The following is a 19,216-nucleotide window of genomic DNA, read 5'->3' on the forward strand; positions in this document are numbered from 1 at the left end:
TGCACGTTATGCACATGTACCCTAGAACTTAAAGTATAATAAAAAAATAAAAAATAAAAAAATAAAAAAATAAAAAAAAAAGTGGGCTAAGAACATGAATAGATAATTCTCAAAAGAAAACATACAAATGGCCAACAAACCTATGAAAATATGCTCCACACCACTAATTATCAGGAAAATGCAAATCAGAACCACAATGTGATACCACCTTACTCCTGCAAGAATGGCCATAATTTAAAAATAAAAAAATCATAGATGTTGATGTGGATGTGGTGAAAAGGGAACACTTTTACACTGCTGGTAGGAATGCAAACTAGTACAGCCATTCAGAAAATGGCGTGGAGAGTCCTTAAAGAACTAGAAGTTCTTTAAGTTCACTTGAACTAAAAGTTAAGTTCATTTGATCTAGCAATCCCAGTACTGGGTATCTACCCAGAGGAAAAGAAGTCATTATACAAAAAAAGACACTTGCATATGCATGTTTATGGCAGTACAATTTGCAATTGCAAAAATATAAAACCTAAATGTCCATCAATCAATGAATGAATAAAGAAAATGTGGTATAAATATGCCGTGAAATATTACTCAGCTATTAAAAAGGAATGAAATAATGGCATTTGCAGCAACCTGGATGTAACTGGAGATCATTATTCTAAGTGAAGTAACTCAAGAATGGAAAACCAAACATCTTGTGTTCTCACTCATAAGTGGGAGCTAGGCTATGAGGATGCAAGGGCATAAGAATGATACAATGAGCCAGATGTGGTGGCTCACGCCTGTAATCCCAGCACTTTGGGAGGCCGAGGTGGGCAGATCATGAGGTCAAGAATTCAAGACCAGCCTGGCCAACATGGTGAAACCCCGTCTCTAATACAAAAAAAAAATTAGCCACGCATGGTGGCGCGTGCCTATAGTTCCAGCTACTTGGGAGGCTGAGGCAGTAGAACCGCTAGAACCTGGGAGGTGGAGGGTGCAGTGAACTGAGATTGCTCCACTGCACTCCAGCTTGTGCAACAGTATGAGACTTAAAAAAAAAAAAAAAAGATGCAGTGGACTTTAGGGACTCAGGGGAAAGGGTGGGAAGGGATGAGGGATAAAAGACAACATACTGACTGGCCAAGATGTCCAACTAGAAACAGTGGCAGTCGGAGGCTCCCATTGAAAAGAACCATAATAAGTGCGTTAATCTTTCACTGGCAACCAAGGTATCCAGGTTCTCTCATCAGAACTGACTAGGCAGCTGGTGTGATCCATGGAGAGAAAGGAAGAGCAAGCAGTGTGGTGCAGTGGCCCATCTAAGAGCCACATGGGTAGAGGAGCCCCAACCCCCCAGCCAAGGGAGGCATCCTATCCAGCTGGGGGGACCATGATTTTTCCATGGAACTATGAAACCCACAGATTAGAAGATCCCACTCATGAACCCACACCACCAGGGCCTAGGGCCTTAACCCCAGAGCCATGTAGATTCTCAATAGCGTCTCAGCTGGACTCTGCTTAAACCCATCAAGCCCCTGGGGAGGAGGGGTGACCAGCACCACAGCTGCAGCTGCCTGTCTAAGCCATTTGAGCTTCTTGGGAAAGGGGCAGCAGCCAGCACTGGGACTCACAACTGCCTAACATGTCAAGCTCCCTGGGCAGGGGAAGTGTGGCATCCATCTCTATAGCTCCAGGCTGTGCTTTTCCCCTGCTGGAACCAGTAAGAATGGACAGCTTGGTCCCAAAAGGTGTCCCCAACAGCCCAACACACCAGCTGTGGAAGACTGCAGCCAGAGGATCTCTTCAGGCCTGACCCTGACTCGTCCTTCCTCACTGGGTGGGGCTTCCTGCAGGAAATCCAACAACTCTAACCAGAGGCTCAGGGACAGAACCCGTATCTCCCTGGGCCTGAGCCTCTAGCGGGAGGGATAGCTGCAGTCTCTGTGAATCAGCAGACATAGCCTTTCCTCCTGATAGTTCTGAGGAATCCAGGAGCCCAGATGAGTGGATTTCCCCCTAGCAAATCACACCCCTGCATCAAGGGTCAAAGTGCTTCATTAAATGGGTCCTGTTCCCCATGCCGCCCAACTGGGTGAGACCCTCCAACAGGGGTTGTCAGAAACCCTACACAGGAGCAATCCAACTGGCATCAGGTCAGTGCCCCTGCCAGAAGATGGAGCAGGCACCCATCTTTGCTGTTTTCCAGCCTCCTTGAGTGACATCTCCAGATGCAGGAGTGAACCAGATGAATAGGGTGTGAAATGGACCCCCAGGAAATGGCAGCAGCCCTACAGAAGAGGGACCTGACCATTGAAAGAAAAACAAACAAAAAGCAACAACAACAAAAAAGTCCTCACAAAAACCTCATCCAAGGGTCAGCAGCCTCAAAGATTGAAACTAGGCAAATTCAGAAAAATGAGAAAGAATCAATGACAAAATGCTCAAAACCCAAAAAGCCAGAGTGCCTCTTCTCCAAATGTTTGCAATGTCTCTCCAGCAAGGGCACAGCACTGCACGGAGGATGAGACAGATGAATTGACAGAAGTAGGCTTCAGAAGATGGGTAATGAAAAACTACGCTGAACTAAAGAAGTATGTTCTAACCCGATGAAAAGAAGCTAAAAACCTTGATAAAAGGTTAGAGGAACTGCTAACTAGAATAAACAGTTTAGGGAGGAACAGAAATGACCTAATGGAGCTGAAAAACAGCACAGGAACACTTCGTGAAGCATACACAAGTATCAATAACTAAATCAGCCAAGTGGAAGAAAGAATATCGGAGTTTGAAGACCACTTTATTGAAATAAGGCATGCAAGCAAGATTAGAGAAAAAAGAATGAAAAGGAACAAACAAAGCCCCCAGGAAACGGGACTTTGTGAAAAGATGGAACCGGTGATAGACTGGAATACCTGAAGGAGATGGGGCAAATGGAAACAAGCTGGAAAACACACTTCACGATATTATCCAGGAGGACTTCCCCAACCTAGCAATACAGGCCAACATGCAAATCCAGGAAAAGAGAGGGAACACCATTAAGATACTCCACAAGAAGACAAACCCCAGGATACATAATCATCAGATTCTCCAAGGTCAAAATAAGGGAAAAAGTGTTAAGGGCAGCCAGAGAGAAAGGCCAAGTCACCTACAAAGGGAAGCCAATCAGACTAAGAGTGAACCACTCAGCAGAAACTCTGCAAACCAGAACAGATTGGGGGCCAAATTCAACATTCTTAAAGAAAAGAATTTCCAATCCAGAATTTCATATCCAGACAAAATAAGCTTCATAAGTGAAGGAGAAATAAAATCATTTCCACACAAGCAAATGCTGAGGAATTTTGTTACCACCAGGCCTGCCTGAAAGAAGCACTAAATATGGGGGGAAAAAACACACCAAAATATATTCTTTCAGTTAAGAGAAACAAATAAAGCATATTCAAATAGGAAGAGAGCAAGTCAAATTGTCTCTGTTTGCAGATGACATGGTTTTATATTTAGAAAACAACATCATCTCAGCCCAAAAACTCCTTAAGCTGATAAGCAACTTTAGCAAAGTATCAGGATACAAAATCAATGTGCAAATATTACAAGCTTTTCTTTACACCCAACAATAGACAAGCAGAGAGCCAAATTATGAATAAATTCCCACTCACAATCACTATGAAGAGAATAAAATACCTTGGAATACAGCTAACAAGGGATATAAAGGACCTCTTCAAGGAGAACTACAAATCACGGGTCAAGGAAATAAGAGAGGACGGAAAAAAAAAAAAAAAAAGGATAAACATTCCATCCTCATGAATAAGAAGAATCCATATCATGAAAATGGTTATACTGCCCAAAGTAATTTATAGATTCAATGTTATTCCCATCATACTACTATTGACATTCTTCACAAAATTAGAAAAAAGCTAGTTTAAATTTCATATAGGATCAAAAATGATCCCATATAGCCAAGACAATCCTAATCAGGAAGAACAAAGCTGGAGGCATCATGCTACCTGACTTTATACTACAAGGCTACAGTAACCACGACAACATGGTACTGGAAAAAAAAAAAAAAAAAAAACCCAGACATTTAGACCAATGGAACAGAAAAGAGACCTCAGAAATATCACCATATCTACAACTATCTGTCCTTCGACAAACCTACCGAAAGCAAGCAATGGGGAAAGGATTCCCTATTTAATAAATGGTGTTGGGAAAACTGGCTAGCCATAAGCAGAAAACTGAAACTGGACCCCTTCCTGACACCTTATACAAAAATTAACTCAACATGGCTTAAATACTTAAATGTAAACCCCAAACCACAAAAACCCTAGAAGAAAACCTGAGCAATACCATTCAGGACATAGACATGGACAAAGACTTCATGACAAAAATGCCAAAAGCAATAGCAACAAAAGCCAAAATTGACAAATGGGATCTAATTAAACTAAAGAGCTTCTGCATGGCAAAAGAAACTATCATTAGAGTGAACAGGCAACCTATAGAATGGGAGAAAATTTTTGCAGTCTACCCATCTGAGAAAGGTCTAGCATCCAGAATCTACAAGAAACTTAAATAAATTTACAAGAAAATAAAACAAGTATCAATAGCTGAATCAACCAAGTGGAAGAAAGAATATCAGAGTCTGAAGTGGTCAAAGTAGCAAAAGTGGGCAAGGGATATGAACAGACACTTCTCAAAAGAAGACTTTTACATGGCCAACAAACTTACGAAAAAAAGCTCAACATCACTGATCATTAGAGAAATGCAAATCAAAACCACAATCGGATACCATTTCACACCAGTAAGAATGGTGATTATTAAAAAGTCAAGAAACAATAGATGCTGGTGAGGCTGTGGAGAAATGGGAATGCTTTTACACTGTTAGTGGGAATTTAAGTTAGTTCAACGATTGTAGAAGACAGTATGGCAATTCCTCAAGGATCTAGAACCAGAAATACCATTTGACCCAGAAATCCAATCACTGGGTATATACCCAAAGGAATACAAATCATTTTATAAAGACACATGCACACATATGTTTACTGCAGCACTATTTACAATAGCAAAGTCATGGAACCAATCCAAATGCCCATCAATGATAGACTGGATAAAGAAAACGTGGTACATATATACCATGGAATACTATCTAGCCATAAAAAAGAAATGAGATCATGTCCTTTTCAGGGACATGGATGAAGCTGGAAGCCATCATCCTCAGCTAAGTAACACAGGAACAGAAAACCAAACACCACATGTTCTCACTCATAAGTGGGAGTTGAACAATGAGAACACATGGACACAGGGAGGGGAATAACACACACCAGGGCCTGTTTGGGGGTGGGAGGTGAGGGGAAGAAACTTAGAGGATGGGTCAATAGGTGCAAAAAGTTTATTTAAAAGAAATGAAAGGTTATATATGCACTCACATATTTTAAAAAATAACGGAAAAAAAAGAAAATTTCTCTCTACAATTTTTTTTTAAAAGACTACATATTGGGTACTGTATACACTGCTCAGGTGATGGGTGCACCAAAATCTCAGAAATCACTGCTAAAGGACTTAACCATGTAACCAAATACCACCTCTTCCCCCAAAGCCTATTGAAATAAAAAATTAAAATTAAAAAAATACCAATACAATAGCACCAAAAATCATCAAATACCTTAAAATAAAAGAAATGATACACAAAATGAATGCACAGAAAACTGGAAAACATACAGAAAATTTTTAAAAGAGTTCCATACAAGGATATATTATACTCATTTATTGAAAGATTAAATATTATGATGGTGTCAGTTCTCCCCAAATTGATCCATATAGATTCAATGTATTCCCAAACAAAATCTCATTGGAGATTTTGGGTGTGTGTGTGTGAAACGTGACAAGCTGATTATAAACTTTATATTAAAACTTAAGTGTTTGCGAATAGCCAAGATAATTTAAAGAGGAACTAGAGTTGAAGGACTTATACCATGGGATATCAAGATGCATTACACATTAAGGTCATGCAGTAGTGACACAATGATAGACAGACAGAATGGAGCCAAGACATTGACCACATACAATTTATGATCTAGGTGACACTGCCAAGCAGTAAAGTAAGAGCAGTTTTTCTCTTAACGGTGCAGGATCAACTATACAGGTATATAAAAATATCTTGACCCCAACTTCATGCTGTGTAACTCCAGCTGGATGGTAGATATAAGCATAAAAGGTAAAATAGTAAAGCTTCCAGAAGTAAATATAGGAGAATTAGGAGAATATCTTTATGGCTTGAGACAAGCAAACATTTCCTAAACAAGACCTCAAAATTAACTAACCATAAATATAAAGATGATAAATTAAACTACATTGAAATTAGGGATTTCTGCTAGTTAAAAAACAAATGCAAATGGAGAAGTTTAGCCATGAGATAGGAGAAGATATTGTAAGACATGCACCATTTTAAAAAGATTAGTACTCAGAACTTTAAAATGCCTACAAGTGACAAAGAAAAAGATAACTCAATATACAAGCAGGCAAGAGACTTATCTGAATAAGCATTTCAGAAAAGAAGACATCCAAATGGCCAGTAAATACGCACATGATCTTATTAATCAACAACAAAAAATGAAAATTAAAGTTACAGTGTGATATTATCACCAAACCTATGAGGATGACTGAAAAGAAAAATTTTAACAATATCAATTGTTCGGAGGACATAGAGCAATGAAAATGTTAGCATACTATTGGTAGGAGTGAAAACTGGTACAGCCACTTTGGATATCTATTTAGCCGTAACTGCTAAAGTTGAACATAAGCATGCTCAGGAAATCCACCAGTTATATACCAAACAGCAGTTATACAAATACATGCCAAAATTCATGTACAAGAATGCCCATAACTTCATTATTCATCATGGCCCCAAACTTGAAACAACACAAATGCCCATCAACAGCAGAATGGACTTAGAAAAGTGATGCATTCATAAGATACACTAGTATATAGCAGGTTCAGAAATTCTTTCTGTTAAAGGCCCAATAGTAAATATTTTAGACTTTGAGTGCCATATAGTCTCTGTTGCAACTTCTCAACTGTGCTGTGGTAGGGTGAAAACAGCCATAGATATGTAAACAAATGAGCCAATGTGAATGGCTGTATCTCAAGAAAACTTTATTTGCTAGCCTCTGCCATGTAGCAATGGAAATGAACAAACTATTGCTACATCAAAGAACGTGGATGAATCTTAAAATGTCATGTGAAGCAAAAGAAGGCAGACACAAAAGAATATATTCTGAAATGTGGAGGAGGAGACTGGGAGAGCCTTTAAGGAGGCTTCCAGGATGCTGCTAATACTCTATTTAATAACCTAAGTGGTAGCCCTGGTGTGTTCCTTTTGTGGTCATTCACCGAGCTGTTGAATATGATTCGTGCACATTTATATTCTCATCTATCTTTCGATAAACAATTTTATGAGACAATAGTTACAAGCACTAAAAGATGACTCAAGGATAATCTAGAGATGCTTTGCTTTGAAAAAAGCAAAGAAGGTAGCCAGATAACATCAGAAAATGTATTTTCATAATGCATGTTGCAGTAACTTTAATTTTTATTGTGTGCATAGGATATTTGGCAAAATCTGGTGGTCATTTACTGCTTAGAGAGGAAATTGAAGTCATGCTTGATGGTGAGTATTGAGGTTATAACAAAATCTTTATGCATAAATCTAAATACATTTACTATTTGTGATTCTAGTCACATATGAGTTCTGTTAGGGTGCCAGGCCAGATAGGAAGAGGGTGGTAGTAGTGGTTGGATAATTATGGAAGAATCAATGAAAGGACTGGGTTAAGAGGTATGTATGATTTTTCTCTTTCTATTCTATTTCCCCTTACTCTCTTTCCCTGTTTCAGTCACTCCATGTATTCCACTAATTGTCTGAGAACTGTCATCCTAGAGCCGTTGGGAACTTTGGAAAGTTGAAAATTCATTTACTCATTCATCTAACAAATGTTTTTTAGCATCTCTTATGTTTATGTGACAGCACTATTCACTGCTAGCGACAGAGTTGCAAATAAAGCAGTCTCTTCCCTCAGAGAATTCACATTTTAGTAGATAGCATTATACAATACATTTGCAGAAGAGGGAATTAAAGAAGGGTAATATTAGTCTATCAAAATGTTTGGGTCTTAGCCTCGGTCTATTGTCCCATCAGGGTCAGAATTACAAATAGTGAGTTATAAAAACAAATTGGCTGCCTTCCTTCCTCTTTCTTTCTTACTAGACTATTTTTTTTAGAACAGTTTCAGGTTCACAGCAATATTGAGCTGCAGGTACAGAGATTTCCCAAGTACCTTCTCTCCTCACCTATGCTTAGCCTCCCCCATTATCGACATCCCCCACCAGAGTGGTACATTTATTATAATTCACGGACCTACATTTATATGTCATTACCTTCCTTCCATTCATTCATTCATCCATTCATTCATGCACTCACTCACTCATTCATTCAATACATATTTGACTACCTGCTAAATGCCAAACACTAGAATTTTCCATCTTTCCTACATTTTCTTCTTTCACTCCCCTTTCTCCTGCTCCTTCTCATCTCTCCGTTTTCTAAATCTCCCCCCTTTGTTTCTATTTCTTTTATCAATAAATAAAATAGTAATTTCTCACAGTCCACTATCTGGATATAATGGTATTAGCATTTTGTATAATGATATTAGCATTTTAGTCTATGTATTATCCTGGGTTTTTTTTTTCTTTTTTCTTTTTTCTTTTTTTTTTTTTTTTTGAGACGGAGTCTCCCTCTGCTGCCCAGCTGGAGTGCAGTGGCGCCATCTCCGCTCACTGAAAGCTCCGCCTCCCAGGTTCCAGCGATTCTCCTGCCTCAGCCTCCAGAGTAACTGGTACTACAGGCGTGGGCCACCACGCCTGGCTAATTTTTTGTATTTTTAGTAGAGACAGGGTTTCACCATGTTAGCCAGGATGGTCTCGATCTCCTGACCTCAAGATCCGCCTGCCTTAGTCTCCCAAAGTGCTGGGATTACAGGCATGAGCCACCGTGCCCTGTCTATCCAGGATATTTTTAAAGAATAAAAGCTATTATATATTTTTAACTATCATAACTGTTTTATAACTTTTTTCACTTAGCTGTATAATATAAACATCTTTCTATGCCAAGAAATAGGGGCCTACAACATGTTAATACATATGTAGTATTTCATTTTATATTCCTAACTTTTAAGCAGTTCCCTATTAATGAACATTTAGACTGATTTTAACTTTTTCATTATGACCAATATGAACCTCTTCCTCAATATACGAATACCTGTTTATGCTATCTAGAAAAATGCTCAACACATAAAAGGTCCTCGGTAATTTTTAGTGAATATTCCCATTTTTCTTTTAATGGGGTCTGGTGGGGATAGATGATAAAACTTCCTGAATGCTATCAGTCAAAGTTACAAAATGCAGAGGGAATGAAGAGGAGAGATGGAGAGAAGGGGGCACTCTGTGAAAGGTGGCAGGGCTGTTTAGAATTAAAGTTTCATGGCCTCAAAGAGATAACTTGAACTAAAGTCTCTTCTGATATTACAGTTATTGAACGACTGCTCCGAGATGAAGACCCTGCAATCAAAGAGTTGGCTGAAATAACCTACGATATTTTTAAGAAAATAGCCGATAAACTGACCTCTGCAACTCTTAAACAAAACTTCCAAAAATTGCTTAAATTCTTCTACATCAAAAAATTGAAGCCTCTTTACAATTATAACTCACTCAAGGACCAGATAGACAGTCCCACAGACAGTAAAGATATCAAGAATGATAAGACCTTATAGAAGAGAATGATGATGACATTCATCATTCATAAACAATGGGAAGTCAACAATGTCTTGGAGCTGACCTTAGAAGAAGAATGATTTTTCTTTCCCTCCTGACAACTTGAGTCTGTTTGTAGATGCTTTTCTGAAAAATGCTGGGAGGTTTTACTGTTTCTTCTTAATTCTGTATTCAAATATAGAAATCTGAGAGACCTGGTGTCTCTCTCTGACAGTGATCAGAAGCCCTATTTCATCAAAATCACTAATAATTGAAAATAACATAAGCAAAGTGTTTGATGAGAAGCTCTTGGAACTTGATTCAGTCCATAAGCATCTACTGAGCACCTCTAAGTGCCAGATACTGTGTTAGGCAGTGGAGACATTTGGATGATATAGACAAGGTTTCTGACCTCAGGATGGGCACAGTCTAGTGACACATAGTGTGTTCATTTCTATCCTGCTGGGAGAAATACTGCCTAGGGCAGTGTTAACAAAAAAGATGTGGAACTTGAAAAATGGGAGAAGGAAATGTATTCCGGGTAAAGGTATTGAGCAATAAGAGTGTAGGGGAAAGCGGAGGAGTTTGTGGGTACAACTATGAGGAGGAAAGAAGAATGAGAAGAGCTGATACCCAAGGGAAGACTACTTTATGCTAATGGGTTTGAGCTTTTTAAAAGAAAGATTGGACAGTCCATCATAGTCAGTGCTCCCATTGCCATCAGAATTATAAAACCTCATCAATGGTCTTGCTCAACTTAAGGCTAAGGCTTATCCTTCACTCCTCCTACCTTACCTCCTCTGGATCCCCATATCCCCACCTGAGCATAAGCCATTCTAGCCACAGTAAACTACTTGTAATTAGATGAAAGCACTTTTTCTCTGTTGATTCAGATGTAGTGGCATCTGAATTTGTAATGTGTCAACTTGCAGTTCAAGTACATTTTCCTTTCTTTGCTGGGTCACTTCTCTAGTATTGTATGGCAGCCATTCCAGCTTTCCCTACATTCTCCTTCAGCTTCTCTGACTTCTGGGCCAGGTGAGTTTAGTTTTATTGACAAAGGATTCCAGCTTCTCCTGCAGAATACCCACATCATCAACATCAATATTGGAAGCAGGAAGAGATGGACACAGTTTTGAGCTTGTGGGTTCTACCTTGTCCTTGCTCTTCCCATTTCACATACACCTTCCCTCCCAACTGCCTGCCCTGTATATTTCAAGTTCCAGGATCAGATGTGAAAATGATAGACCTCAGAGACTAGACTACTTATCCTGCTCCCAATTTCATATGGTCAAATCCCCAGTTCTGCTTCTCTAGTTGAATCCTGACGGATGTATCTGGGATCCATTTTCTTTCCCTCTTTGATCAAGTTGGGTGGGTGTTGCTCCTATAGTTTGCCTTAACACCCTATGATTATACCTTTCATCGTTTTTAATCACACTGTAATAAAATTATCTATTTCCTTCTCCTTCTGCCTCATAAAATGGAAGTTTCATGAAAGCAACTATCATGTCTTACACTTGGTTGTGTGCTCTTGGGCTCAATGCCTGGCACCTGTATATGCTCAATGAATACTTGCCAAATGAATGAAATGTTAACAAGACATATTACCTTCACACTTCAGTAAAAGTTTTAACATATTTATGAAATGTGGAGTAATAAAAAATGACTAGAAACAAAGAATACATAATTTTAATTTATACCTTAGCCTGTATTATTTTATATATCCAGGTGTCCCAGATCTCACCTTTCAAAATTAGAGCAAATTTTCATTCCCACCTAATGAACTAGCAGAATACCTAAAGAGGTAGGTTGAATAATGACCTCCCCCAAAATATCCACTTACTAATCCCTGGAATCTGCAGATATTTTGCTTTATGCGGCAAAAGGAACTTAACAGATGTGATTAAGAATCTTGAGATGGGGAGATTATTTTGGATTATCTAGGTGGGCCCAATGTAATCATAGATTCTTTATAAGAGGAATATGGGAGGTCAGTGAGAAAGGGGATTCATGAAGATGCTACACTTCTTTCTGAAGGTGGAGGTAGGGTCTATGAGCCAAAAAATGCAAGGAATACAGGTCTAGGAGCTGAAAAAGGCAAGGAAATAGATTTCTATAGAATTTCCAGTGAGCAAGGTCCTACATACATCTTTTTTTTTTTTTTTTTTTTTTTGAGATGGAGTCTCGCTTTGTCTGCAGTGGGGTGATCTCGGCTCACTGCAAGCTCTGCCTCCCGGGTTCACGCCATTCTCCTGCCTCAGCCTTCCGAGTGGCTGGGACTACAGGCGTCCACCACCACGCCCAGCTAATTTTTTTTTGTATTTTTAGTAGAGATGGGCTTTCACCGTGCTAGCCAGGATGGTCTCGATCTCCTGACCTCGTGATCCGCCCTCCTCGGCCTCCCAAAGCGCTGGGATCACAGGCATAAGCCACCGCGGCCAGCCCTACATACATCTTGACTTTGGCCCAGTGAAACCCACTTGGGACACCTGACATCCAGAATTGTATGAAATAAATTCATGTTGTTTTAAGGCCCTGTTTGTGGTAATTTGCTAGAGCAGTAAAAGGAATTCAACATACCTATATTTCTGCAAAACAAAGAAAATCAATTCAACCAATACCCATCAATCAACCAGACAGCAACTGATATATTAGGCCTTATACAAAGGTTGATATTTCTTTAAAAGGTCTGATAATCCTATTAGACATGATCTTCATCATCTCCTGGTTCCCTCTCCTCCTTCTCCTTTCCGTATCTTCTCTTCACCCCACATTTTCCTGATTTCTTCAGGATCTCTGAGTTGTTTTCACTTTACTTGGTAAAACACTCAACTCTCCAGAGGCTTCACCTCCCACTTGGATATCCAGGTCTTCCATATGCTCTGAAGACATAAGAGTATCCCTTCAATAGATTTCACCTTCTTTAGGAAATACTTGTGGTTATGAATACCTTTCTTCTTGGCACATGGCTATTATTCCCATTTTTGAAAAATATAATAATCCTTGAAAGCTTCTCCATTGTTTGCTGGAGTAAGAGAGAAATAGTCAACATGGCCTTTAAGGCCATGTAGGATCTGGCCCCCCTTGCCAGCCTCATGGAACACTCTCCTCCTCACTCTTCGTGTTCCAGAAACACCGGCTTCCTCAATTCCCCATTCTCCCCATGAATTAGGGCCTTCACTCATGTTCTTCCTGGGCCAGAAGCACTCTTCCTTTTCCCTCACACCGTCAGTTCCTACCCATCCTTCAAAAGCCAACTCAGAAGTTATTTCCACAGGAAGCATCTTTGACCCCCATATACCTTTGTAGCACTTACCACAATAACTAGGATAATTAATGATAGAATAAATTAATGGAAAGGTAATTCATCTGCAATTAGTTGCCTCTACTCTGGCCCTGTTGCTAAAATGTCAGCTCCACAAGATCATGAATTGTGTTTGCTTGATTCACTCCTGTATACACATAGGCCATAGTAGTATTTAATACATATTCGTCACATGGATAAATGGATGAGTAAATAGACACATGAGCAGACTTTCTGATACCAGGTGGCTAGATATGTGTAAGGGAAGAGACAGCCTCAGCTTTATTGGGCATATTGTTGTGGCCCATTATATAGGGAAGTGGGACACATTTATTGCAGACTTACTACACGATAAGCACTCTGTGTGTGTCTATTTCATTTCATCCTCACAATAATACTGAAAAAAAAAAGATATTTTTGTTCCCATTGCGTAGTTGAAACAATTTGATAGACTCTGTTGGCTTTGATATCCATGCAAGGGGAGAGGATTCAAGTGATCCCTGGTGAGTTTACTATTCCAGGAGGATATCTGACCTCCGTTTTGTACCACAAAATTATGGTGGCACCCTGTCAGAGAAGGAGGTATCCTGCCTCTGAGAGGCCTTCTCTAACTCACATGTTTCCACAGCACACTTGGCCTAATGGCTGCTTTATCCCAGAAACTACAAAGTGCTTTACTTGTGATATCCGACTTACTCTTCCCAACAGTCTTAGCAGCTGGGTATTATCACTGCTCCCATTTTGCTGAAAAGCAATCTGAATCTCAGAGAGATTGGGTAAATGTCACATAACTTAAGGAGAGGAGTGCAGAATATTTGAACTCAAGGACTCCAGAACAGGATACTTAATCACTATATCACTGAAATTGCCCTTTTAGGGATTTGTTTTTCCCCCTGGGTATAAACTTGGTTTGCATATTGGAACCATTTAGACTGATTTAAAAATACATATCAATAAACAGGCTTTAATCCAGACCATTTATATCAGAATATTTGGGCCTGACACCTGGCCATCAGTGTTTTTTAAGACCCTGGTAGATCCAGAGAGAAGTCAGTATTGTGTGTCAGAAGTCAGTCCTTGATATCAGGTTTAGACATTTCCCTATCATCAGCATCTAGCACTGTGTTTGTCATGTGGGGAAAAACTTCATAAATGTATAATTTATTGAGTATAGGAACCAATCATTTATTTGTTCACAAACCAACATTAGTTTAGTTAGGGTAAAGAGACATTAGGGAAAGAGACAGTGTAATAGGAAATAAGAATATAAAGCATTTCCAGATGCATGATTCTAATGAGATACTCCATAATAGGTGAGATACAGGAGGAACAGAGGCTGTTCCCCATTAAAAGAAGAAGATATCTAAATTCTAAAGAGGGTTGCTGTTTAGAAGCAATTTTGACACAGTCAAAATTCCAAGCATCTGACAAAGTAAAAACTAGAAATTTAATAGACTTGCATCAATTTGTTTACTTTCCAATTTATTTTTTTGCAATATCTAAATAACCACTGATGCCAAGTTGATAAATACTGAAGCATGTCCATGGTCCTGGGGTGGCACCTTGCAATAATGACTTAAGTAGAATAGGAAGGCACATTGATAGAGAATGGATATTCTGGCAGGGCAGTGTCCTGGTAGCCCAATATAATATTTTCATAATAAATGAGAAACATTGACTTGATGCAGAGGCCAGTACTATGATGGTTCCCTCTTGAGAAAATAATGGAAAAAACCTAGACTTGAATTGAGGAGACATGGGTTTGGGTTCTGGCTTCTCTGCTTACTAGCTGGAAGCCTTAGGTAATTCATTTTGTTTATTTTTCTATGATATGGAGTTAATATTCCCCCAGAGCATGCTTATTCCCCCAGAGAAACGTATTGTGAAGTTTTAATGGGATATTTACATAGAATTATATAGTTTTAATAAATCATTTTTATAAGAGAATGAAGAACATAGCTCTTCCATACCACCAGAATGTACTCCTTCCCTTAGGAAGGTAACAGTCTCATCCAATTACTGTTCTCAGCTTCAATTCTGTGACCTCTGGATAACATGCTGTTCCTTAGTCAGGTGTGACTTCTAGCCCACTACGTAATGACAAAATTCTTCCACTGGACTGACAAGCTGGTATTCTGATCCATTTCTTTTTATGGTGCTGAAAATGATGATTCTATAGTAGGTTGAATTATTGAAATTATTTTAACAATAGTATTTGTGATAGATATTGGCTAGGTCTTTAGCAATTCCTTATTCTTTACTCATACATTAGAAGAGGAGATTTACTGGCCTGCCTTGCAGTTAGGTTGGCCAAGTGACTCATTCTGGGCAGTCAAATGTGAGTGAGAGTGGTAAGTGTCACTTCTATGTCTAAGTGGATAAGTACTAGATATTCTCACTCCTCCCTTTCTGCATCAGAGGCCATTTGTTAAAGACGATGCCATCACAAAATGAAAGGTTTTGGTATCCTTGAGAACAACTTCTCAGGCAAAATGTCAATCCACATCAGACTATTATATAAGGATAATGTTGCACCCATTTTGAGAGAATACTATGTGCCACAGCACACAGCTCATAGCTTTATAGAGTCAAGAAAACCAGTTGCTCCTATACATCAAGCAGAAGGCATTCCAAGTATATTAGGAGATAAAACCAGTGCTACTGTACTACAAAAACATAAAGTAATTTGATTCTGATCATTATTATACAACATATCTATATATCAAATCATAATTATGTGCATCTCAAATATATGCAATCTTTATCAATTAAATATTTTAAAGTTAAAAATGTTTTAAAATGCTCTTCCATATATACCTTTATCATCATATCTTATGGCATAGGGATGTATTATTTAGCATCCAATATTTAATATAAACACATTAGAATAAAGTTCAGTCTTTTAAGGAAAAAAAGCAGGAAGCTGCTATGACAGATGGGAATAAGAGTACTGTCACTTTTTCAAATTTCTTTACAACATAAATAAGCCTTCTAAAAAGCTAGTGCAAAAACTAGTATGTCAGTAGGTAAATGGGAATTTTCAGGTATAGAATGTGTCTTTACAAGATTCTTGGCTGTTTCTTATGTGTAGAAATGACTGGAAGCAAACAGACAGCAAGCATTCTAAATTTTGATTCCATACATTGGTCAAAGAAATGCCATACCTGACCTACAACAGTTGGCAATTGCTAAAATAATCTCAGAGAACCCAAATTCACACCAAAAGAAGTAAAATCCAATAGCTGAACAAACTCCTAGAAGTACGTCGGTCATACTCCCCAACTTGAAAAGGAAAGATTCAGGTCCACAGAGGACAATAGACAAGGGTGGTTCTTCCAGAAAGCAGAACCAGGAGTTGCCAGGTTGCCCAACTAAATGTTCACTCTACTGCTGGGGCCCAGAGTCACCATCCCTGCCTGGCAGGATTTGACGATTTCTATGAACCGGTTATCACCATCTTCCCATCTTCCCCTTTTCTGAATGGTAGTTTTTCCTGCATTTATCCTGTTTCTTCTCTGCCATTATATATTGAATGCGTTAAAGGTAGATAACATTTTTTCTTCCTGCCTAGATGTAGTAGCACCATCAGGAAGAGAAGGAAACATCTTCTGACTACCCTGAGGAGGATTGAGCCCCATTGGCACATTAAAGCCATGCGTTAGCCCTGCATTCCTAACTCCAGAATTTCTTGTTATGTGAGAAAAATTACACTCCTTTTTTAAGCTGTTGGTTTTCATTTCTGTTACTTTCAGCCTAATGTAATTAGGCTGAAAACACCAAATCATCTCTAACTGGTATGCTGTTGGTTTTCTGTACTCATAGCCAAGTGCTTTACTATTATAATACTACATTTCATTGGCTCAACATTAAGACCCACCCTCATTTTATGTACCACAAAGACAAGAAAACATTCTGTCAATTGATCACTTGGACTCGGGAAGGGGAACATCACACACTGGGCTTATCATGGGGAGAGGGATTGCATTGGGGAGTTATACCTGATATAAATGATGAATTGATGGGTGCTGACGAATTGATGGGTGCAGCACACCAACATTGCACAAGTATACATATGTAACAAACCTGCACGTTATGCACATGTACCCTAGAACTTAAAGTATAATAAAAAAAAAAAACTATAATACAACATTGATTATAAGACATGTCCCTATTTCAGAGATATTAAGATATGGTTCGATTAAATAAATTAAGTAGAGTTAGAATTTGAGCCCTTTGCTTAAAAAATAAACATATATATTGGCATAGACAGAAAATTTTGGAAATGTACACAAAAGCCATTAATAGTGATTGCCTTTGGGGCATAAAAATGAAGGGTATAGGATATAATATTTATTTTGACTTTTTGCTTTTTATTACATTATAAGCATGTGTTAGTTTTATGAGTAATCCAAGCCAGAATGTGAGCACTATGAAGTGAGCACAATTTTGTCCATCACTGTAATCCTAAATTCAAGAACAATGCCTGTCATTTGGCACTCAAGTATATGCTGATTCAATAAATGCTTTTAAACAAGTCACTGTCATTGAAAAGGAAATAAGAAGTCATCTGGTTTTTCATCATTAATCTACAAGCTCTTTTGTAATAAGAGCTATGTCATATTTGTCACTGAATCTTCAGCATGTTGCACAAAACACTGGAACTATATAAACATTTTCAAAATTTGAAAAGCATGTTATGCCCGAGAATTTATGTTAAATATGTTGAGTGTGAAGTAGTGATTTGGAGGAGTATCTTGACTTAATAAAAGTAGGCTATCAGGAAAAATTGGTTTGATGGCTATCTGCTGCAGGTTGCCAGCAGAAGAAGGGAGGGTGTAGTCAGGAAAGCCAGCTACACTGCCACTATGATATTGAAAGCAAGGTTGTCTAAGGGCTTCTATCAACACTGTGACAATGGGAATGACAGGTGGGACTTTGCATTTCCATGGCATATTGAACATTTCAAAATACAATATTATATCTATCACAAAAATCAATATCCCACTCTGTCCTCCAACCCCTGTCAGGATAGAATAAGTTGTAAAATTTCAGTCCTCAAATAGTTAAATTACCAATGTTCTCATTGGAGAGTTGTGATAAAATTAGCAATTTTGTTGTAATGTTCTGTTTTCACTAGACTCTGCTGATTCCTCCTCAATGTGTAAACAAAAAATAGAATTCCAAGTCCCCCAACTGTCTTAATGGACCCCCTTTTGGCCAAAGAAACCTGAAAAACTTGTTCGAGCCATGATGGAAAGTGGAAGGTCAGACATGCCTCATTGTTCACTCCACTCTTTGGAGTTTAGATGCAACGAAGTAGAATTTAACATTGAAACGGAAAACTCAAGACTAACAAAACAGACTCTATAGCAATAAGACAATTCCAACCTGACTCTGGTATAGCATCACATGACAGATAACAGGGTCTGAAGGAAAACAAAGTAGTTTATCCCAAAATATATTTCTTTGACAAATTCTGAAATGGTCCTGAAATCTGTCTCTTGTGGGGAAGACTTGCATTCTGTAGAGACTCTCTTTCCCTTACTAGGTCCTTTTTTTTTTAGAGTCTGACACCTTTTAAGTTCTGATAAGAGACATTCGCCATCTATTCTCTCTGAAGCCTGCTACTTGGGGGCTTCATCTGTATGACAAGAACCTTGGTTACCACAGACCCTTTATCTAAACTCAAGCATTTCTCTATGTTGGGTTCAAGTCTTCAGGCAGAGCTTAACTCTTCCACCCAATCGCCAACCAGGAAAGCTCTGAATCCATGACCTGGAAGCACCCCCTCCCACCCATTTAAGATGTCCCACCTTTTCAGGCCAAACCAATGTATACCTTACATGTTTTGATTTATGTCTTTGCCTGTAATTCCTGTCTCCCTGAAATGTATAAAACAAACCTGTAACCCAATCACCTTGGACACATGTTCTCAGGACCTCCTGAAGCTATATCATTGACTGTGGTCCTTAATCTTGGCAAAATAAGATTCTAAATTGAGTCCTGTCTCAGATACTTTTTGGTTTACAAATGGGACCTTCTCTGCACCTCTTCCTCTACCACCTTACAGTGACATTGAAATCAACCTAGTCAAACTATGAAACTACACTTTGGAAGAAGAATGGTAAGAAATATTCCTTT

The 19,216-nt window shown here is 38.7% G+C and overlaps 1 protein-coding gene across 1 annotated transcript in view; it reads left to right on the top strand.

Moving 5' to 3' along the window:
* MROH9 (maestro heat-like repeat family member 9) overlaps positions 1 to 10,206 on the top strand; it is a 128,212-nt gene extending 118,006 nt beyond the window's left edge. Inside the window, exons 21-22 of the mRNA XM_011962280.1 lie at positions 7,568 to 7,630; positions 9,547 to 10,206. Of these exons, the coding sequence (XP_011817670.1) occupies positions 7,568 to 7,630; positions 9,547 to 9,788 (305 nt within the window). The 3' untranslated portion in view covers positions 9,789 to 10,206. The remainder of the gene's footprint in view (positions 1 to 7,567; positions 7,631 to 9,546) is intronic.
* Positions 10,207 to 19,216: the final 9,010 nt, after the last annotated feature.

The sequence above is a fragment of the Colobus angolensis genome, unplaced genomic scaffold (assembly GCF_000951035.1).
Source record: "Colobus angolensis palliatus isolate OR3802 unplaced genomic scaffold, Cang.pa_1.0 Scaffold59, whole genome shotgun sequence".
Taxonomy (NCBI): Eukaryota; Metazoa; Chordata; class Mammalia; order Primates; family Cercopithecidae; genus Colobus; species Colobus angolensis.